The 21,263-nt window shown below is 32.8% G+C and overlaps 5 protein-coding genes across 13 annotated transcripts; 3 read left to right on the top strand and 2 right to left on the bottom strand.

Annotated features, from left to right (window-relative positions):
• Window positions 1-63: 63 nt before the first annotated feature.
• Gclm (Glutamate-cysteine ligase modifier subunit) lies at window positions 64-5,303 on the bottom strand. 6 transcript variants are annotated; one of them, XR_014425254.1, is made up of 8 exons: window positions 4,864-5,250; window positions 4,622-4,684; window positions 4,418-4,535; window positions 4,150-4,349; window positions 3,957-4,071; window positions 3,766-3,877; window positions 2,417-2,787; window positions 64-877 (listed from the first exon to the last, which is right to left on the bottom strand). XR_014425254.1 is itself a non-coding variant. In XM_083037176.1 (7 exons), the coding sequence occupies exons 1-7, from the start codon at window positions 4,951-4,953 to the stop codon at window positions 2,775-2,777; spliced, it is 711 nt and encodes a 236-aa protein (XP_082893302.1). In that variant the 5' UTR covers window positions 4,954-5,250; the 3' UTR covers window positions 2,324-2,774. The 6 variants fall into 6 exon arrangements, 4 of the variants coding, with proteins under 4 accessions (XP_082893302.1, XP_082893303.1, XP_082893300.1 ...); XR_014425253.1 differs by lacking the exon at window positions 64-877 and adding an exon at window positions 910-1,679; XM_083037176.1 differs by lacking the exon at window positions 64-877 and having other exon boundaries at window positions 2,324-2,787.
• An 880-nt stretch (window positions 5,304-6,183) lies between these two features.
• LOC145935665 (transmembrane protein 14C) lies at window positions 6,184-7,555 on the top strand. Its single transcript, XM_083037181.1, has 3 exons — window positions 6,184-6,430; window positions 6,961-7,150; window positions 7,224-7,555. Exons 1-3 carry the CDS (start codon window positions 6,355-6,357, stop codon window positions 7,282-7,284), a joined length of 327 nt encoding a protein of 108 aa, XP_082893307.1. The 5' UTR covers window positions 6,184-6,354; the 3' UTR covers window positions 7,285-7,555.
• Window positions 7,556-8,538: 983 nt separating this feature from the next.
• LOC145934849 (calnexin) lies at window positions 8,539-12,602 on the top strand. Of its 3 annotated transcripts, XM_083035649.1 has the most exons (9): window positions 8,539-8,825; window positions 8,907-8,982; window positions 9,348-9,603; window positions 9,738-10,033; window positions 10,164-10,823; window positions 10,908-11,048; window positions 11,772-11,891; window positions 12,106-12,300; window positions 12,464-12,602. In XM_083035649.1, the coding sequence occupies exons 3-9, from the start codon at window positions 9,357-9,359 to the stop codon at window positions 12,515-12,517; spliced, it is 1,713 nt and encodes a 570-aa protein (XP_082891775.1). In that variant the 5' UTR covers window positions 8,539-8,825; window positions 8,907-8,982; window positions 9,348-9,356; the 3' UTR covers window positions 12,518-12,602. The 3 variants fall into 3 exon arrangements, with proteins under 3 accessions (XP_082891775.1, XP_082891774.1, XP_082891776.1); XM_083035648.1 differs by having other exon boundaries at window positions 8,539-8,982; XM_083035650.1 differs by lacking the exons at window positions 8,539-8,825; window positions 8,907-8,982 and adding an exon at window positions 9,258-9,277.
• Window positions 12,603-13,645: 1,043 nt separating this feature from the next.
• Mtmr6 (Myotubularin related protein 6) lies at window positions 13,646-17,512 on the bottom strand. 2 transcript variants are annotated; one of them, XM_083035646.1, is made up of 13 exons: window positions 17,216-17,512; window positions 16,891-17,022; window positions 16,642-16,804; window positions 16,319-16,476; window positions 16,110-16,235; window positions 15,885-16,019; window positions 15,424-15,556; window positions 15,087-15,313; window positions 14,649-14,899; window positions 14,423-14,566; window positions 14,221-14,347; window positions 13,861-14,121; window positions 13,646-13,794 (listed from the first exon to the last, which is right to left on the bottom strand). In XM_083035646.1, exons 1-13 carry the CDS (start codon window positions 17,237-17,239, stop codon window positions 13,651-13,653), a joined length of 2,025 nt encoding a protein of 674 aa, XP_082891772.1. In that variant the 5' UTR covers window positions 17,240-17,512; the 3' UTR covers window positions 13,646-13,650. The 2 variants fall into 2 exon arrangements, with proteins under 2 accessions (XP_082891772.1, XP_082891773.1); XM_083035647.1 differs by having other exon boundaries at window positions 16,891-17,004.
• Window positions 17,513-17,661: 149 nt separating this feature from the next.
• Window positions 17,662-21,217, top strand: Ric8a (ric8 guanine nucleotide exchange factor A). Its single transcript, XM_083036839.1, has 10 exons — window positions 17,662-17,904; window positions 18,185-18,324; window positions 18,736-18,848; window positions 18,938-19,233; window positions 19,406-19,572; window positions 19,660-19,909; window positions 20,170-20,314; window positions 20,416-20,563; window positions 20,637-20,756; window positions 20,954-21,217. Exons 1-10 carry the CDS (start codon window positions 17,812-17,814, stop codon window positions 21,078-21,080), a joined length of 1,599 nt encoding a protein of 532 aa, XP_082892965.1. The 5' UTR covers window positions 17,662-17,811; the 3' UTR covers window positions 21,081-21,217.
• The last annotated feature ends 46 nt before the right edge of the window (window positions 21,218-21,263 follow it).

Here is a 21,263-nt window from a genome sequence, read left to right as displayed (position 1 = left end):
GCATTTTTCTTTTAAAAAAATATCGCTTTAGTATCTTTAATAGTTGAAAGCGTATTTCGAAAATTAAATTGAAGAAAATAATTTGAATTTAATTGAAAATTGAAATTTGCATGTTTGTCCTACAGCCTCCCTTAATCTCTTTGATGCCGATATAAATTTATCAAATTATTCGATTAAATTATTATTTTGATCTCTCTCTCCCTGCTCTCTCTTTCTCTCGTGATTTATTTCATCTTCGACGTATCCTTTTACTATTCGAAAGAAGTGGTCCTACGGATAACGAGACGCGAATACACCTGCCAGGCTGCTGGTTGGACTTTTGTACACGGCGGAAATAAAAGCTTTCAATGCGAAAGGACGTAAACCGCGAAAGTAGTAGATCGGGACGTTGCGTTGGTCGAGCAAAGCGACAAGGGACTTGAGAGCTGGACCAACTGCCGATGCTGCCGAGTCTCTTCTCTCTCTCCTTCTCACTCTTTTTTCGCTCCGCGCGCTCGCCTTCCCCCGACTTATTTATTCCTTTCTCCGTCGCTGTGGCTCCCTTTCTTTCTCGACTTCTTCTTTATTTCTGTCCTTTTGCCCGTTTTCTGCTTCCGCAAACGACAGCCGCTTATTTATACCCCGTCTTTGCATCGCGCCGGGGACCGAGCGAGGGTGCTTTTGCGTTTACTCGGCTACTGCCGAGTATTGTCGTTGTGTTGTCGTTGCTGTTACCGCCTATTCTCTCGTTCGATTCCCGGTTCTTTCCTTCCTCTCAATGCCGGTTTTGCAATGCGTACGTAACTTGGATTATGTCACTCTCGCGTCGTCTCATTAATCATATCCTCCTGTCCGACGTCTCTTAACAGCTTCATTAATTAGTTGTTTATTTCTTGCGCTGTAAAACGTTACGATTATTTTCGATACTTAAGTGTTTTACCGTACCTTGTAACAATGTATTATTTATTTTTTTCGATCAGCTATTTTTTTTTTAAATGGGGTTCGTGTAATTATATGTTCCTCGGCTGTGTGTCTTCGACTTCAAAAGACAGGGAGCCCTTATGCCAGGCAATAAACGTGATTCCTCCTTCTCTTTCCTTTCCTCCTTCCTCTTTGTCTCGTGTACCTTCGGTCGCGCGACATCTCCTTCTCATTTTCTTCCGACCGTATGATAGCGATGAGGTGTATCACTTTGCTCGCGCGACACCGCCGTGATGCGGTCGCGTATTGCGAAGGGCAATTCCGCGCGAGACCGCATCACCTGTCAACGTAAAATCGCAGGTCTATATCGTGCGTTACTCGGCCGACTTGTGGGAATTCTGACGCTGATTTGTCGTCCAGGAACAATGAACCCCGAGTGACGAGTCGCTCGAACTTATTTTAACTTAGCGCTTTACGCGTTTAAATAAAAGAGAGAGAGAGAAAGACAGAGGAGATACATTTAATATTATAGTTAAATAAAAAAAAGAGGTAAAACCACCTTCCTATAGTAATATCGGTTCGTTCTTGGCAGGCGCGACTATTCCCAGGGAATAAAATTTCATCCATTCAACTCAAAATCTTCCCTCTTTAAATATCTGAGAGATCTCTTCCGCGAATTAGACGAGACTGATTGGGAGACAGGGATACCTGGTAGCATCACGTCGTGTCCACGCTCGCGACAAAAGCAACTGTGCGAGGGAGAGCCGAACAAATAAATGCTGAAAAGAGGAACAAAACCGACATTATGTTGCATTAACATACAAAGTATGTCAGACCCGCAATCCGTAGGCATAACATAGTATCGCGGCGTTCGCATATTCTACTTCTCGACGCAGTGGCTGTGTGTGTGTATAGATATATATGTGTGCGAATATAAGAGAGAGAAAGCGAATATATTACGCGCTTGTTCGCATGCATGTGCGTATCCGAGAAAGAGAAAGATGAAAGAAAAGAAGAGGAACCACTGTTGAATGTATATATGTATATGTGTAGAACAGAGCGAAGAGGGTGGAACGACAAACGCGGTAAAGCGTTCGTCGTTCCACAAAGCATGTGTGCGTGCGTCGGCGAAGGACTCGCGCGAAAAGGACGAAAGAGGAAAAGGCAAGAAAAAGGGATCAGTGGCGGATTTCTAAATAAACGCACACATGTTTAGGCCCTCGCATTTAAGCACCTCAAGCTATTAACTCTATCTTACATTTAATTACATCAATCTGTATATTATTATATATTCGGTATTTATTTTTTGCCATAAGACAATGAATATATCTTATCAAATATTACAAAATAATATCTCAATATTTATATTAATTGAATGTTATATAAAACAGTCTCTCTTCGAAATTTGGAATGGTTCTATTCATTTGTTGCTTTTTCGCGTACGCAATCTAATATTCGTGAAATCCGCCACTAGAAAGAAGAGAGAAAGAAGGTACAGTGAGTTTATGCTATTTACCAGTCCTTCAAAGATACGGTCCCATCGTTTCGTTGGCCTCGCAGTAAATGTGTGTGCCACGCGGTGCGGCTTAACGCAAAAGGGCTCTTGGGAGCGGTGGAGGAGAGCAGAGAGCGTAGAACTGGCGGGAAAGGAAAAGATCCGAGAAGGTAGCAGCAGCAGCAGCAGCACAAGGCGGTGATGGCAAAGGGAAAAAACGAAGCGGCATATATCGAGGCCGGTCTACGACGACGGAGACGCCGGGAACACACACACACACAAAAGGAAGGACTCTCCTCCGGTGTCATCGCTGTCCACCGGGCTCCCGATCGGCTACCGCTAGCAAGGGCTGCGAGCCGCTCGAAGGACGATAAAACTATTAGACATACAGTCTGCACACAGAATAAGATAAATTAAAAAAGATAAAACGTATACAAAAGCATAATACATATTGAAAACATTTCCTTAGAAATTAATTTTTGGGAAAGATATTTTAAGTAAAACTTGTTTTGTGTAAAAGATTTTTAGAGATATTTCTACATTGAATAGTCATTTTTAATAACTTCTTTAGACAAAATTTAATTAAAAAAAAATAAAGTTAAAGTAAATTAATAATATTAATATTATTATTATTAGCCAATAGTTTAAACTTATATAATATAATCGTGTCGTTTCGCTCGCTTTGTTTTTCTAACACTTTCTAATTCTTGACGAGACCTTATAGCTTTATACCCAATGCTACTTAATAGTTTTGTATCGCTTTTTACATTAGTTTTATGGGCTACTAGCGAAGATTTATATATACGTATCTAGATTCTATTTCACAGCAGATTTAAAAAAAATGTACTACTTTATACAAAGCCCAATTTAAACGGTCATTTTTCACACGAAATTGGGCAAAATATTGGTCCGCTGTATATACATACGATTTATTATTCTCAAATAATTTATTGATAAGTTATGAAGAAACAACACATGATAACATTCGCTAAAAAAGAAAAACGCGCATTTTCTCTACGTATCTTTTTCTATAAAAATTTCTATAAAATTTTACAAAAATGTATAAGATCTAATTAATAAGAGATAAAGATATAAAACACATATATGCAGTGTTTTATATATACTATAAAAAATGCTTATATACACATTAAAATAGTCAACATGCTAATAATCACAAAATTTAACAATTTTAAGTTTTTTGTGAAAATCACATTAATATAAATTAATATGAAACTATATGTGTGTTGTGTATGTGTAGTGTACCATATGCACACTATATTAACCTGTGTACTATGAAAAATGGAAATAATCTATAGCAGTACTACCAACATTAAGTTTTAGAGTTTGACTTATTAATATACAATAAGTACCCTTTCGATGATAAAATTCCACGGCATTTAAGATGAATTTGATATCTTATCAGCCAGCGCAAGTGAGCAGCACTGCCAAATATACCCTCTAATATCTCTTGAGGAAGTATCTCTATAGAGATGTATACAGAGATAGATAAAGCAATTGTTACGCTTAATAATCAATAGTCTTAATTGATTAAGATACTCACCAGACGGATCACTGTGCGTCAACAACTGAATGTCATTTTCCTTAGTGAATTCTTGCAAGGCTGGTGGTACTACGCAACACGTGGCTAAATTAATTTGTACAATATTTGGCTTCACCTGTAACAAAGAAATATTAAGAATAAAGGTAAAAAAATTAGGAAAAAAATATTTTTTTAAATAGCAAATTATACTTACATCAGCCCACTGAAACAATTCGATGAATGTGTTTGTGTTAATGTCGCTCAATCCGACACTGGATAATTTACCAACTTTTACGTATTCTCCCACCGCAGACCATATTCTTTTTAATGACGATAACATATTCTCTGGATCTTCAGCGCTTTTGTAAGCTATCACTAAGGATTCTATGATATTTGTACCTAATGCTTTAAATGCTACAATAAAATATAATAGATTAGAAATCTATCATAAATATATTATTATAATGCGACTTATAACGTACCTTGATCTAATGCCTCCTTCAACGAGTCAACATCGGGTGAAGAGATAAATACTTTTACAGTAATCTTCAAGTCTTTTCTATCGACATCCTGTAAACTGGTATCCTCCTTTCCATTGATCTACAATTATAATTAACAAAACTTTACCGAATACTCAGACATATACATTTCCAATTAATAATTACTAATAAATTGTATATACGTACAATTGTTGTGCCATCTCCTTTGCTTTGCTTATCATTCAGGATAATTTTTAACGTCTCAATCAACTGAAAAAGATCAATGAAGAATTTAATTTTTTTCGAGCGAACAATTTCGAAGAGTGTAACAAAAGATATAACCTCGACTCCTCAACGTAAATCACGGAGGCGACGAGAGACATCATTCAACTACACACGACGCTACTAGGGAGAGCATGCATAATATTACGCAATGCCTGTCAACTGACCTCGTCCGTGGAATTTTGACTCGCCTTTTGCCTCGCCTCGCTCAGGGAAAGTATATTCCCGGTGTTGACGAGTAAGTTATGCGAAAGCATTTTGCCGACCGATATGAATTTCTCGCGGCAAGTCCGTCCAAGTTGACAATTGTCCGTACATTTATACGCTTGCGGTGAAAAGTGATGTCATCGCTATCGTGACTTTTCAATTTACGGCTAGGAAAACTGAAATCCTACGAGATTGCGTCGAGTTTACATCATGCCTCGATTCTCGAGATCCTTGAACACAGCCAGTTTTACACACCTGTTGAGAGTATATATATATAGAATTTTCTCCTATTGCGGAAATGAAGCAAGTGTACGTACATACACACGCGGAGACGGAATGCCTTTGAACACATAAATTAGCGCATAATATATGTATTGCATACATATACATATATATGCTCCGATTGTGCGCAAATTCATGTGTCGGCGCATTCCTATCCGCATGAAAGAGGCTTTTTTTTTATGTAAACATCTTTTGTTATCGCAAAATAGCTCATCTCTCTCGAGGCATTTTGATATAACAAGTTTATTTTATAAAAAGAATTTATCTCCGCCACAGGCGCTCAAAACATTTCAAATTTTATATTTGTTAAATGGCGGCTCAACGCGATATATTTAAATCGATATTTTTTATTAAACATTTTTATAATTAAATAGATGAGTTATATATATATGTGATAAAGTGTTGTATTTGCTCTTTTTACGCGAAAAATAATCGATTATTAAAGTGGACTTTTTGCAAAGCACTATATATATTATTTTTTAAATAGATGAAATAAAGTATATAGTTATTTTTTATTTGATGTTTATCTCATATCTTTGTATGATATATATTTTTGAAAATAATATGAAAGAAAAAAATAATTGTGCAACAAATACCTTAAAAGTTTATCCAGACTGATCCAGTCTGCTAATTCCATGAAGTATATTTTCAAAAGAATCGAAATATAAAGGAAGATTATGTTATTTATAAGATTATGTTAATATATAGAAGTATATGAAGTTTGTGACAACATATAGATATCTATGCTAGTTAGTTTAGACATCTATATATATTGAATTCGATTTAATACGAATATCGATGCAACGATTGGTCGACAAACGATGCATGGCAGCTCTAAAATTACTGTGAAAAATCGTATATTGCGATATATTTATTATATATCCATATATACAATGTATCATAAATTATGCCATGTTGATGATAAATGTAGATGAATATATGAATCTTGCTTGTTACAGAGCTGTTCGTTAAAATAACGAGTTGTCAAGAGGCAAGATAGACGAATAGGGAAAAGCTTCTCCCAGGAGTTTGCTACACCGATGTTTGCATAATATTTGCAACATTGACAGAGTGACCGGAAGAAAATCTGATATCTCGCTTATCACTCGATAGCGCACGGGCCATCGTAGCATACAATTGAAGAGATTTGTGTGAATTTTTTTACAAAAATGCCCATTGATATCCCCGCATTCGCGTACGCTGCTGCGGTGGCTGGCGGCGGAATATTAGGTTACGTGAAATCAAGTGAGTTTTAATTGTCATTCAAGTTCCTTATCAGCCATATATGTGTTTACATATATTCGACATTTAATAGCTTTCATGCTCCAGGATTTCCAAATATACGATTTTTAAATATTTTTATTAATATTTTATATATCTTATTTTTTTATAAGACATTGGTCGTGGTAGTCCCTTGTACTCGTTAGAATTTTCTTGATATTAAAATCACGTATGTATAAACGACAACTTTTTATTGTTTGTAATAATCTACTTAGTAAAACTTGTTGTACATTCCATAGATGCTGAAGATGGTCCAAAAATTGAGGACCGAAACGTACAAATAAATTTCTTTTAATTAACCACAATACATTAGCGTATCAATTACCGCGCTTGGCTCTCAATTGGCCCTTTATCCCTTACCTTATTTATTATCAGAGCCATACATTTATAATATTTTTTATAAGTGTTTTTATACATATATGTTTGATGTTTAACAGTTTTCTTACGTGCTCAGAGTTTCAAAATAATATGATTCTATTTTTTTTTCTTAAAAGGTTCTATTCCATCGTTGGCTGCTGGTCTTTTATTCGGATCTATTCTCGGCTACGGAGCTTATCAGACCTCTCAAGATCCTACTAACGTAGCAGTTTTTCTAGGAACAAGTACAGCCCTTGGAGGCTTGATGGGATATCGATTTTACAATAGCGGGAAAATAATGCCAGCTGGAGTAATTGCTATATTAAGGTATTCTAATGCAGTTTACGTTATGATCCGTGTGTTAGATATGCAAATGTATTAATGTTGGAATAACTTTCAGTGCTGCGATGATTCTAAGGACAGTTACGAGATATTTCTCACCACCGCTGAAAACCGAGTGAATATTAACTTTTGAATTATTGCATTTATTAATCTAATTTACTATTCTTTGGTAAAAGGGTAAGAATGTAATTTGATAGATTTATAAGAATTAATAAGCAAATGTAATTATATATAATAATATGGTTGAATTAATTTTGACTTTATATATTATGTATATAATGGCAAGATTTTGTAAAAATTAAGTATATCAATTAATAACTTCAATTAAGTGTATCAATTAGTAAAATGTCTTAAAATTCTGTTGAAATAAATCTATCTGTTTAAATTTAATCTAAAATGTGTTTCATTATCTCTATTATATCTAAACTGTGTATGTAATTCAGTAAAATATAAAATTTTTGATAGGAAATCAATATTTATCATCAATTATAGGTCTTACATTTGACAGCTGTGGAACGAGGACGTTGGCAGTGAATATTTACTTAATTAACTTAAGGCTCCTGGTTGCTCACCGCGGCCATATTGGATTGTGACGTCAGAGGCGAGAAAGCACACGCTGAAAATTCTTAGATGCCATTTTTTAATGAAAAGATATTTCGATTAAACAGCACTTCAGATGGCTTTAGCACACTCTTAAAAACCCCCGAAAACTATTCTTTTCCCTTTATAATTAATCAACATCTGTAAAATGATCGAGATATCAGACTTTGACATGCGGAATGACTGCGCATGTGCAAAGACCAGACGGACTGGGCTTCATAATATTACATTTTACAGCTGTTGATTGATTATAAAGAGGAAAGGATAGTTTTCGGGGTTTTTTAAGAGTGTGCTAAAGCCATCTGAAGTGCTGTTTCATCGAAATATTTTTTTATTTCGAAATGGCATCTAAGAAATTTAATTTTCTCGCCTCTGACGTCACGATTTCGACATGGTCGGCAAGGAGCCAGGAGCCTTAATATTAATTTAATAATTTAACTTGCATTTAATTTTATATATCTTTACACGAGAGAAAGAAATGCCGCGTAAAATTCAGTTGCTAAACTCAATATATCATGACGCACGAATATCTAGACATTCGACTCGAGTATGCCTGAATGAATTTTATCCAACTTCACACGATGACCTCTCATTGGTTGATAGAAACGCGTGATTGACCAATCGGAACGAAGCAATGTTTGCTCCTTCTGTTCTGATTGGTCATTCAATTACTCGACGAATAGAAATTTTTCGAACACAAATTATAGATATAGATTTACAGATAAAGCGAAACAGATATATATTCAAGCTTCGAAGGGAGAAAGAGCGGAGAGGCAGAATGGTCAGAAGGGTGTAAAAGGGGCAGCTGCATCAAAAGAACAGATTTATCGCTCGAGTTGACATGTCATCGACGAGACGTATCGCTGTTCTACACGTTTGACGTTGCGTTTAGTTTGTCGTTGGGTCACGCGTTTATAGACACAATAATAAGCAATCGAGTGGAATAATAAATTCGATTAAACGCAGCGCGAGAGAGAGAGAGGGGAGGATACTGTCTCGATTAATGCAATCTCGCCGGTATTAATTTCCGGAAGTGCCGCTCCTTTTCGGAACGCATCGCGTACGCGAGTCTCTTACGTGTATAAGTAGATTAAATTATCATTATTAAATAATTGAATAATACGTATTCCGTTTTTCGCAGCTTTAGACCAGTTTCACTTATATATATATATATATCTCTCCGAGGAATCTACGAACTTAATATTTCCTTCATACCGGTAAGACGTTTCTTTCTACGAAATATCAAGCTACGTGTAACATTAATGTAATTTGATCGTATGACACATAGAACTCATGTTTGTGTCGTGTACGGTCAGTTTCTCTCGCGAAAGTGTATATATGTAATTTCGTGGTCTGCGTAATTTTGAGGTTAAGTTTCGCCTGACGACTTAAAAAATATAATTTAATTAAATACTTTATGGTGAATGAAATGTCTCTTCTCGATCTTTGATGAAACTTTTCTACGTTAATTAGAATATATATTTCGTCAAGTCTTTGAAGGCACGATTGAATGTAATTACTGAATTGAACGAAAAGAGGTCTATCTATGTATATATATATATATATTTTTTTTTTATTTTAGGAATATGAAATGGCAAGAATTGTAGCGTGTATCGTGTTAGTTTATCTTAGTGCATGTTGTAATATATTAAATGCGGATGAGAGTCATGATGGCAGTGGCAATGATGAAATACAGAAGCCGTCTTACGAAAGTCCAAAACCCTCCGGTTTTGCTTACTTAGCGGAGAACTTTGATAGTGAAGAGGGATTTCGAAATTCCTGGCTGTTATCGGAAGCGAAGAAAGACGATACCGACGATGATATCGCTAAATATGATGGTAAAAACAGAATATGATATTAATACAGAATTGACATTTTTTACTATTTATTTAATAGATTTTATTCAAAGAGTATGAAATTAATTCATTCTCTTATTTTTTATTTATTTATTTATATTTGTTATTTGTATTAGGAATTTGGTCCATTGAAGAACTTAAGAAACATGCCGAGGAAGGAGATCTAGGATTAGTGCTTAAGAGCAAAGCTAGACATGCTGCCGTTTCTACTTTATTAACTAAGCCGTTTTACTTTGAAGACAAACCTTTAATTGTACAATATGAAGTTAATTTCCAAGAAGGACAGGAATGTGGTGGCGCCTATCTTAAGTTGCTCATATTAGACGATAAGCATGACGACCTTAGACAATTCCATGATAAAACACCGTATGCTATAATGTTTGGGCCTGATAAATGTGGCAATGATCACAAGGTATTAATACATATACTTGTCTTACAATTTTTATATATTATGTGGATCTGTTTTCACAGATATAACTAAAATTGATTGAGATTTAATTTTTCCTGAGCTTTTTATCTAAAATTTATATTTGTTTCTTCAGCTGCATTTTATATTTCGACATAAAAATCCATTAAACGGTACAATCACGGAGAAACACTGTAAGAAATCAAAGGATCGACTGGAAGATTATTTCAAAGATAAACAGCCGCATCTGTATACTTTGATCATACGGCCTGATAATAGTTATGAGATTAAAGTGGATAATAAGATCTTAAATTCGGGTTCGTTATTGGACGATTTTGTGCCTCCCGTGAATCCGCCTCTGGAGATAGAAGATCCCGATGATAAACAGCCCGAAGATTGGGACGATAGAGAAAAGATTCCCGATCCATTGGCGGAGAAACCTGAGGATTGGGATGAAGACGCTCCAGCGCAGATAGTCGATGAGGAAGACATTATGCCTGAGGGATGGCTCGAGGACGAACCGCCGATGATACCGAATCCGGATTCGGTTAAACCCGATGATTGGGACGTCGAGATGGATGGCGAATGGGAAGCGCCAGAAATACCGAACCCAAAATGCGCGGACGCTCCTGGTTGCGGACCTTATAAGCAAAGAATGAAGAAGAATCCGCGATATAAAGGAAAATGGCTGGCACCGCTCATCAACAACCCTAATTACAAGGGAAAATGGAAGCCTAAACTTATACATAATCCTGATTACTTTAACGACGAATATCCCTTCAAGATGTTATCAATTGTATGTAAACGATAGAATGTTTGTCAACTGCATGATTATTGTATTAACAATCATAATCGTATTTAACGTATAAAAATGTTTTAGAGTGCTGTTGGTTTTGAACTGTGGTCAATGTCACCCGACATATATTTCGACAATTTAATTATAACGGATGATGAGGAAGTTGCAATGAAATGGGCGGATGATAGCTTTGAAATTCGACGTGTTAAAATTGCTGAGGAAAGTGTAAGTATCTTTTTATCTATATTTTTTAAATATTATTTCGTCGTTATAACAATATAATTTTACAATATAAACGCGTACACTTGAAAAGATATGTATTGTATATAAAGATAATATTGCGTAAGTATATAAAAACAGTCATAATTAGCTTACCGAAATTAACGATTAACATTTGAAGATTGATAACAGTTTTTACATTAGTGGATTATGGATTAAATATGCAGGCTTCTTTATGGGGTCGAATGATGAAAGCGATGAATTATAAACCAGGCTGGTGGGCACTGTATTTCTTGTATTGTGCAATACCAGTTGTAGCTTACATCTGGTATCTGTACAAACGAGCTCGCGAGGTACAACATTCGCGTGTAGACGTTAAAAGTATTTGCTTGATAAAGCGTAACAATCCTATACAAGTTCCAATAATGCATATTTTATAAATTGTACATTTGTATAGCATTTATTTTATATTACACCTTTTAATAAGTTCAGTTATATAATTCAGTTATACATATAATTATGTGGAGTAATATTAACGAATTATACGTATATACATATGATATATATACAATCCTCACGTAATACCTCGAGTAATAAAGGAATCTCGTTATCGTTTAAAGATTAGCAATGGCTTTGCTAATTCTGTTCGAATTTCGCATATATTTTCTACGTATATAATAGGCTTTTGTATGTATATAATGTGTAGCATTTTACGATTATCTGATGCAGTGGACTATATGGAATCGAATCGCGACTTTTACCGCGGAGCATCCATGGATATGGGCAGTATATATATTGCTAGCTGCAATACCTGTAGTACTGATAATATATTTTTGCTGCTTCTCAGAGGTATAATTTGGTCAATACAAAATAAGAATAACTCAAGTATTCTTGCACAAAGTAGTATATTTTTACAGATATTTAGAAACCATAAAGCAAATATTTTGTCTTGCCATATTTTTCTGTTGATTGCTTTGTAGAGTACATTAAAAATCGTAGTAATTTACATTATTAATATTATTAGTGTCAAAATATAATTTATATCGCTCCTCAAATATATCAGGATAAATCGGATTTCAAAGACGAAGAAGAAGAAGAAAAAGCACCTTTAGGAATAAGCAATGATATCGCAGAAGATGCAGAAGGTGAAAATCTTCAATCTTTGAATTCTGAACCAGCTGAGCAAAAATCTACTACAGAAGAAGCGGAAGATATAGAGAAAGAGATTGGAACAGAGGAAGTAATTGAAAGTGATAAGGTCAGTAATTAAATTTTAAAGTATATATATATATATTTTTACAGGAGGAATTGCAATCTTAATTATAATAATTTAAAATTTTTACAATATACACAATGCGTTCCTCTTTTTATATTTTTACTGTTGCAATCTTTAATCATGAAAACGCGTATAATTGTTGCAGGATACATCTCCAATTGGTGAAGGACCACGACGAAGAAAACCAAATAAAGAATAGGAAGAAGAAAAATTATAAAAAGAAATTATTATCGCGCGCGCGGTCTTTGCTGATATTTATGTAATACTATCACATTCCACATCACATTTGCTACTGTGGATAGTAGATGGTTACCAGTCACTCTAGCAAGTTCAGTCATTGCAATGATGTGATCGATAAGTATTAAATTCCTTCTAAGGATATTGATTTTTTACTTTGTATATATATATATATATATATATATGTGTATATATATATATATATATATGCAAGTTTTCATTGATATATTCGAAAAAATTCTCTGAGATTACATATGCTTTCGTGTAATAAATGATATGTGATGCATATGTATTATATAAATTTGCAAGAGTGCTGTCCGTTAACCTGGACACTGCCTTAATTAACGTGTTGCATTTATGTATTTTTGCTTATAATGTCAAAATGTTTTAGAATTAAAGATTGAAAACAAATTTATCTTATTCAGTTTATATCTTTAATGTCAAAATGGGATAAATTGTAGTAAAAGATAGTAAAAAATCAACTAAACTATGAACATAATATGCGAATGCAAGAGATGTTAAATTACAATAATAATTTACATATCCTGAAATGTCATAAAAGTTTTTCACGCGATTCAATAATTACTGTATCATTCGACTACTATGGCAGAATCAAAGGTCGCAAATTTAGTTGCGACGCAGATAATTCAATTAGAAATTAATTCTTATTTCTATCTTTTAATAACTATATATACCATTTTTTCTAATATTTACAAAAATACGTAACTTGAAAAATGCAATCAATTTATTACTCACTGTACTGTATAATAGTTAATCATCAATAATTTGCCGTTATCGTTACGATTATTTATATAATATTCACGAACTTTAATGTGTTACTGAGTTATTTAAGTTAAGAATAAGTCTGTATGATAATGTATTAGTGTAATCAGGTACTACGTTGTTTGTATTGATCGACCAAATTGAATTAAAAATAAAATTCAAAGAGATAGAAAAACCAAATATAAATGAAATTGAAATACAATATATTGTTTGATGATATATGCTAGGCTTCTTCATTATTTCGCTTGAGAGACATACACATACAAATATGAATTATATAACTATATGTCGATATTGAATAAAGTACTAAGTTTATGGACTAGTGGCGGATATCCCGGAACTTTGATAACACGTTTTACACGTAGGTACGGCGCGCTGTGATAGATGTCCGGGTAGTTTCGTGTGTACCGCCATGCATCTTGTGCACAATACATCACCGCAGGACCAACAATGATGCTGAAATAAAATCATCGCATTATACAAGAACAAATGATTTCAAGTTACAAACTGAGAAAAATATACCTTTTTGTTAAAGGCATCAAATGTGGTGGAACATCCGCATTCTTCTATATTTCGCGACGATTTCCATTCCAGAGCAATCGTTTTCAATTCATTCTCCAATTGACTTACTTTTAATTTAGCTTTCATCTTTTCTTCATGATTTGTAGTATTCTCTATTATAGTCTCCGATAGAGTCTCCTTCATAAATTTATTATCGAATTTATGTTTTCCCTTCTTTTGAGAGTTATTTGTATTTAAAAGTTGCCCCAAAGAATTGACTCGCTGTTGAAGTCAAAGTACAAATTAAAAAACATCGATTTTTTTTACAGCAACTAAAACATTATCTATTTCTAAGTTCTCTGTCAAAATTGTGATACATACTTTTAGCAGAAGCTTCACATGATCCTCTAAAGAGCTTGTGTGATCATGGATCGTTAGAAGTAGATCTTCGCATGTTTCTCTAGGATGTATTCCGTTCTCAAATCTAAAGTATAAACCTCTCCAAAGACTGAAAAATAACTCGAATTTATTCACATATATGTGACTATTAAGTTTCGTTATATAAAAGCAACATATTTATCACATGATAGATTGAGGTGCCAATTTAGGTTGAAGAACATCAGCAGAGTCCTCATTATTGTAACGATTGCATCTGTAGATTGGATTTATATACTCGTTTGTATTATTAGCTAAGTAACCCCACAATGAATACGTTCGTTCGGATAATCTAAAATAATAATTGACAATTTTTATCAGAACTTTTTTTTTCATTTATATCACATAAAGAAAGGGATTGAATGAAAGAATACCTCAACATTTGTCGTTCCTTCTCCGAATTTCCGATAAATGTACCGTGTTGACAGCTATGTACATGATCGTGTAGTGTCAAAAGAAAATATTCATTGAATTGGAATTTGTTTGGATACTGTTGCAGCAATTGATACGTCGCATCTATGAACTGTGTAAATATCGGCGCGAGTTCTTTACCATCGCTGCTGATGTAGCCACAACGGTCGCTAAATTTATGACCAAACGACAGCCAATCCTTTTCTATTAAAGCCTTAAAAAGTAATTTTTTATTTTTAACTATATTATAGTTTATAACTCGCTGTATTCACACAGAGTGAAATATACAGGGTGTTAAACAAAAGAGTCACATATTATGTATTTGTTGTATAATAATATGTTGTATAATAATACGCATTATTATCTAATAATTTTGAGAAATAAATAAAAGGGTTACTTACTTGAAAACCTTGGATGGTTCTATAAAATGGGTCCAACAATAATGCAGCCAGAGAACATACTTGTGCAGTGCGATCCCATCCGTCACTGCAATGTACCACTACACTTACACCATTCGCAACAGCCCGTGCGATAAACCAAGCGGTTTCCAGAATGGAACGAATATGTTTTAACCAGCCGCTGCTTTCTAGGCCGCTCAAAAATGCGCTCATGGAGGTCGATCTTTGCACTAAGGTGCACAAAACAAAATAAACAAAGATAGAGATTTGACAATAACGTGAAAGCGACTGTAATATTTATTCAATACAGGTAACTTTTAGGAAAAAGTTTTATACTTACAATCCAAAAGTTTATTTAAACTTGTTCTCATCACATGAATGTTTTCTATTCCGAAGAAATGAAACTTTATATTGTCGTAGAAATTTTCGTTCTCGTATCCTTTCCCCGCGGCTCTATTAGCAAAGGCGTTAATCTAATTCAATAGAAAACAAATTAAGTTTTAGTTTTTAAAGATATCTCTTACATCTATGAAATTGGAGATACAAAATCATTGTTTTTTTTCATATATTTATAATACGTTCATTAATAATTAAATATCAATTTGATCTAAGTACTAATCGGGAATAAACTCTATGCTTTCCAAACTTTTGGAAAAAGATTTTTTATTTGTAATTATAAAGAAAAAGGAAAAGATAATACAAAATATACAGGAATAAAATGTAAGATTTAATATCTCCAATTTTACGAATTTTATATATATATAACAGAACATTATATATATTTTAATTGAATATACTCACCCGCGGTCTTGTATCGACAACATACATATATCTCGAATTGGGATTTGTACATAATATATTGTACATCATTTGTTCATCTTCAGGACATCTTGCACTGAATCCCGAGAGTGGTTGGCTGCAGCGACAGATGGCAGCCTGAAATATTATTTGATTTGATTGATTAATATTATTTTATTTGATTTAAATGATTTCATTCAAATGCATCTGATTCATTCTTTCTTCTACCTTGTTTGAATATAAATATGTTAAAACTGGTAGTCTTCCTCTGCTTCTAAACTTTGCACTACCCAATAAAATATTGTTAGTACATGTACTAGGAACGTATAAGTACCTTGGATAAGTATCGCAAAGCTGAAAAAATTGATGATTTGGTATATTATTGAGAATAGAAAATGCATATTGAGAGAATGATAGAAATAGAGGAGGATACATACCTCATAATTAGTATTTAAATATGAAAGCGACCACTCTTCATTCGGAACACCCTGCCGTTGAAATTCACTCTGTACATTGAAGAAATTCCACCCTGCATGCTGAGGCAAAGTATCTTCGTTCTCTTGATAATTGAAGCAATACAAATCTTCTAAACTAGCTACACGAAGAAGAAAAGATAAATTGTTATTATGCCAAAAACTGCTTTTTAAAATGTCTTTTATATTATATAATAAATATAGTTTTCTAAATAAAATAAAATTTTTCTTTAAAAGATCCTTAGAAGATACCAATGAGATATAAACAGAGATACATAAACCCTTACCTGGACAAGATAATTTTAATAACGTGAGATAAATCTCATGACAATCGCGTTCCTTTGGAATAACAAATGTGACAATAAAGAAGTGTTTGCATTTAATGTACAATGGTGATCCTGTAGTTGTCAATGGCTGTTTCTCTATGTTAGAGACATGCGTGTATAATACCTGCAATTATAACATTATGTATAAAGAACCATTACTTTTGTCTCAAACCAATCGATAGATATAACGAGTCTGATAACTAAAATTACCCATATTTTCTTTTTGCCACTTCTTTCGACAAAAATGAGATGTGTCACCGTTAAGTAGAGAGTACCGATGGAATGATTATTGCTATATTTATCCAACATTCTCACATTTTCTACCTGCAAACGTATTGTTTCCTGGAAAACTTATACTGTGTATACAAATATAAAAACAAGGAGACTTCTTTTAATCGCTATCACATTTTATTCATAGTTTAATTATAATAAGAAATGTTTGCAAGTTATGAAACTCATACGTGATCCTAATATTCACTTGTCTGTCGTTACTAGCAAAATTAAAACGAATATTAAATTGAAAATTGTTTAATACCTTAGGAATCTTTATCTGCTCCATCTTTGTAGTCTTTGAAAAAAAGTTGTTATCAAATAATTATATTTTATTTAGGCGACGAGATTAACATATGCGCGATTAATAATATATATTGTTCAACTTTCACGAGTAGAATAAAAATGTCACTTATTCTAAGTGTAATCTATCGCTTGTCAGATAACTAAAACTAATAGGCAAAATTGCTGCCATCACTTTTCCCAAAGTGTTAGATTGCAATATCTAACACTCACGCAAACAAACACACGAACTGTCAAACGTCAAACGTCAAACTGTCATTTGGGGCTTGAAGTATATCGTTATAGATTCGAGCTCTTCTTTTTGAATTATAAAAAACTGCAGAGGATAATGTAGAAATGTATTATCAGTCGGTGCTGAAGATTTTCAAGTAAAAAGTTGACAGATAGCGTTGACAGATGTCGGATACGATGATGTGAACAGAGGCGGAAACATCTCTTGCAAATGCGAATATTTCCTCTGCACGAGAATTCAGCTGTCAAAACTTTCCTACTTGAATTTATTATGAAATAAAATATATAATGCGATTTGAAAGTGCCTGTTATTAAAAGGAAACGGATATGGAAAAGGTTAATACAGGCGAGCTGATCTCAAAATTAATCTCCGGCACTTATGAAGAATTTTCTGACAGTATTGTTGTGTTTCTAGAAATTGTGAGTATATTTTATGTCATACATGTGATTGAGTAATAGAAAATATATTATTACTTGTAAATTTACATTGAAAGTACTTTATTTGCCAATTTATTTCACCTCAATTCATTGACTTCAATAGCAATCTTGTGCAATGAAATTTAAACAATTTATCTCATAGAAGATAATCATTCAAAAATTGATTTTTTTTTTATTTTAATCATTCTACTGTGCGCACCAACATTAGTATTTAGAATAGTGTAAATGACAAATTATCCATATTTTGCAATTTATGTTTCAGTATGATAAGAAGACTAATTTTGAAGAATTGAATAATAACTGTTTACGAGAGAAGCTCTGGAAGAGATTATTTCATTATTTAACAGATTACACTCATCTAGACCATCATCATCATTGTTTAGCTGCTTTAAGAATACTCAGGTAATTTGACTATGTTATATATATATATATATATATATATATATATATATATATCTCATAGAATAATTGAGATAGTATAAAATATCCATAATAGATCATTATTGACTATAATAATGACATCTAATATAATTATCATAAAAGAGCTCTTTAAGAAATAATTATATTTCAATATAAAAATAAATAGATTACATAATTTATTTATCATTGAATGCACAGTATGTGCAGAGTATTATATTATACAGCTTAATGTTACAATTATTTTTTCTGATTAAACTTATATTTAATGTAAAAACAAGAATTTATCTACTATTTTGTAGATTTAAGAAATATGAATGTCATAAATAAGTTTTACATGCTACATTTCTATACACTTGCTATAATTTCTATATATTTTATTTTTTCTTGTTTCAGCCGAGATAAAACCAATTTGAATGAATTAATTACTGACGAGGCAATAAAAATTATATTGCAAAATGCAGACTTGACAAAAATATGCGAGGAAGAACAAATTTCATATACAACTGGTAAAAATGAATTTTTTCATACATATTTGTATCTTCTACATTTATTAGACAATATACGTATTTTTATATATAAATATTTTAAATTGCAGTTACAATAGAATCATTAAAGTTGTTGTGCAACTTACTATTTAATAGTATAAAAGTACAACAGTCGAAAGTATTAATATCTTCCTTGCCTTATCTTATTGACCGAGTCAAAAATTATACAATTAATGTTCCTCACCATGTCAAATTATTTGACATGAGAATATTATTCCTTCTCACTGCATTAAATATATCTACAAGAGATATAGTCAAAACTGATTTATGCGGTGATATATATCTTATTAAAATAATAGAGGAATTTGTGACACAAAATTGTAATGATAGAACAACAGTAATTAAGGTAACGAGTTTTATTTCATATTGTAAAGAATGTTTATACATATATGCGTCAACATTTATAGATACATATATATCTCTTTATTCACAATGTCTTATCAGACATTTTGTGACCCAAATCATACTTACATATATTTGTATCTAAAAATTACCTTAAATCTCTTCCTTATTTTCAGACTGAGGAATTAACAGTAGTTTGTGAAGTTTTGAAAGTTCTATTTAATTTGTATATACATTCTGATGATACTGGAGTCGAAGATCAAGAGAAATATAGAAACTTGGTGTTAATTTTATATAAATTGTTAATTTTTAAATACTCACTACAACAAGATGATTTGGAAAGGTAAAATATATTTGTGATACAGTGTAATGATTGTCATATGTTATAAGAAAAATTATATATAATTTGATATTTACTATCCTGTTTTAGCAATGTCATCAATTTATTGACTGTAATACCATCTAGCTGTTATGCACCAATTGTACAACCTGTTGAGAGCGATGATTGCAAAAATGTATTTAAAAATATCGATATGAGCGCAATATGCGTTCTACTTAGATTTTTAGATCAACGATTAGACTGTAAGACAAATTTGATAGAAAATGTTTCTCCAGTAGTTACTGCACTGATCAGACTCGTCAAATCGGAGAAGATTATTCGCAAATATGTGAGATTGCAGGTAAAATTCATGATCAAATTAGCATATAAATAATTTTTTTGTAGTAATAAAATTTTTTCATGAATAATTTACTCATACTGTAAAAAAAAAATTGGGAAGTTTGTTTTCAGAAAAGAAAATTACCATTAGAAATAACAAATTTTTCCTAAAAATCTTGATCTTGTATATAATTAATAATTGTAGTATAAAATTAATATAAATTTAAAGCTGCCCCAAATATAGTACAGATAATTTACAAATATAAACTACAAATGTTTCAGATTCTACCTCCATTAAAGGATGTGATGAATCGTCCTGAAGAAGGGACGACGTTAAGAGCCAAGTTATGCAAATTATTAACCTCGCCTATCACAGAATTGCGCGACCTAGTTGCAGAACTTTTATTTATCCTTTGTAAAGAGAATGGTATTTATTTGTTGTATTAAAACATCTCGTACAACTTTTATAGCGCGATTTCATCTAGAATTAATACAGCGCCGTTATAATAGAGTAAATATTATCTACAGTTAGCCGCATGGTGAAATATACAGGATATGGAAATGCGGCGGGTATGTTCGCCAAGAAAGGACTGTTGGGTCGTAATCAGGCGGAAACAAATTATTCTTCGTCATCGGAAGATAGCGAAACGGAAGAATACATAAAGTTTAAAGAGCAGTAAGTATGAGATATATTTTAGGAATGAAATTCTTTCTCGAATATTTTACAAATGAATATTTTTCATGTCAAGAATAAACCCAGTAACCGGATGTTTCGAGAATCCTAAACCAAATCCACTTGAAGGTATGACGGATGCGCAAAAGGAATATGAAGCCTTACAACTAGTAAATCTTGTTGATAAGTTAACGAGGTGAGTTGTGTATATTGAAACTTTATTTATTCGTCACAGATCAAAAAGATATGCGCGAGATATACAATTACATCATAGTCTCTATATAATATATATATGTAAATCTGTAATATATTATCGGCTATAAACAACTACAATGCGTGGTCGTATATCTTTCTATGTATAAAAAAATATATCAAAACAATGTTTTTGTTTAGAGAGGGAATCGTGCGCCCTTGCCGCATCGGCGATGATGGAAAACCGAAACCCATAGAACACGTTCTCGAATTACAGAGCGAATTACCGAGGCAACAATACGGCAGGAAGGACTCCGACTCCGAATAAATACATTTCCAAAACAGGATATGATCTGCATGTATAGATATATCGATATTCTTTCGAATAAAGATGTCTAAAGTGAATAATTTATCTCTGTCATATGTGTGTATGTGTAGGCATGTACCAAATCGTTGCTTTTTGGATACCTGTAAACATAAAAATTGCTATGATAAAAAATATCGAAAATTC

Source organism: Prenolepis imparis, unplaced genomic scaffold, assembly GCF_030444845.1.
Source record: "Prenolepis imparis isolate NDT839.2.m4 unplaced genomic scaffold, iyPreImpa1.0 SCAF_4, whole genome shotgun sequence".
NCBI lineage: Eukaryota > Metazoa > Arthropoda > Insecta > Hymenoptera > Formicidae > Prenolepis > Prenolepis imparis.
Note: the sequence above shows the minus strand (reverse complement) of the source record. Positions and strands in the feature narration are given on the sequence as shown.

Excerpts from the sequence above, each read along its gene's own strand:
- Gclm (XM_083037174.1), bottom strand. The coding sequence starts at position 4,953 with ATGCTTTCGCATAACTTACTCGTCAACACCGGGAATATACTTTCCCTG. Across the intron at positions 4,536-4,621 it reads AAGGAGATGGCACAACAATT|ATCAATGGAAAGGAGGATAC; the intron begins GTACGTATATAC and ends TTATAATTGTAG. Across the intron at positions 3,878-3,956 it reads GACGCACAGTGATCCGTCTG|AGATACTTCCTCAAGAGATA; the intron begins GTGAGTATCTTA and ends ACATCTCTATAG.
- LOC145935665 (XM_083037181.1), top strand. The coding sequence starts at position 6,355 with ATGCCCATTGATATCCCCGCATTCGCGTACGCTGCTGCGGTGGCTGGC. Across the intron at positions 6,431-6,960 it reads ATTAGGTTACGTGAAATCAA|GTTCTATTCCATCGTTGGCT; the intron begins GTGAGTTTTAAT and ends TTTTCTTAAAAG. Across the intron at positions 7,151-7,223 it reads GGAGTAATTGCTATATTAAG|TGCTGCGATGATTCTAAGGA; the intron begins GTATTCTAATGC and ends AATAACTTTCAG.
- LOC145934849 (XM_083035649.1), top strand. The coding sequence starts at position 9,357 with ATGGCAAGAATTGTAGCGTGTATCGTGTTAGTTTATCTTAGTGCATGT. Across the intron at positions 10,034-10,163 it reads AATGTGGCAATGATCACAAG|CTGCATTTTATATTTCGACA; the intron begins GTATTAATACAT and ends TTGTTTCTTCAG. Across the intron at positions 11,049-11,771 it reads TTAAAATTGCTGAGGAAAGT|TGGACTATATGGAATCGAAT; the intron begins GTAAGTATCTTT and ends TATCTGATGCAG.
- Mtmr6 (XM_083035646.1), bottom strand. The coding sequence starts at position 17,239 with ATGGAGCAGATAAAGATTCCTAAG. Across the intron at positions 15,314-15,423 it reads TTTAAATAAACTTTTGGATT|TGCAAAGATCGACCTCCATG; the intron begins GTAAGTATAAAA and ends TGTGCACCTTAG. Across the intron at positions 14,900-15,086 it reads GAACCATCCAAGGTTTTCAA|GCTTTAATAGAAAAGGATTG; the intron begins GTAAGTAACCCT and ends TTACTTTTTAAG.
- Ric8a (XM_083036839.1), top strand. The coding sequence starts at position 17,812 with ATGGAAAAGGTTAATACAGGCGAGCTGATCTCAAAATTAATCTCCGGC. Across the intron at positions 18,849-18,937 it reads ACAAATTTCATATACAACTG|TTACAATAGAATCATTAAAG; the intron begins GTAAAAATGAAT and ends TTTAAATTGCAG. Across the intron at positions 19,234-19,405 it reads ATAGAACAACAGTAATTAAG|ACTGAGGAATTAACAGTAGT; the intron begins GTAACGAGTTTT and ends CCTTATTTTCAG.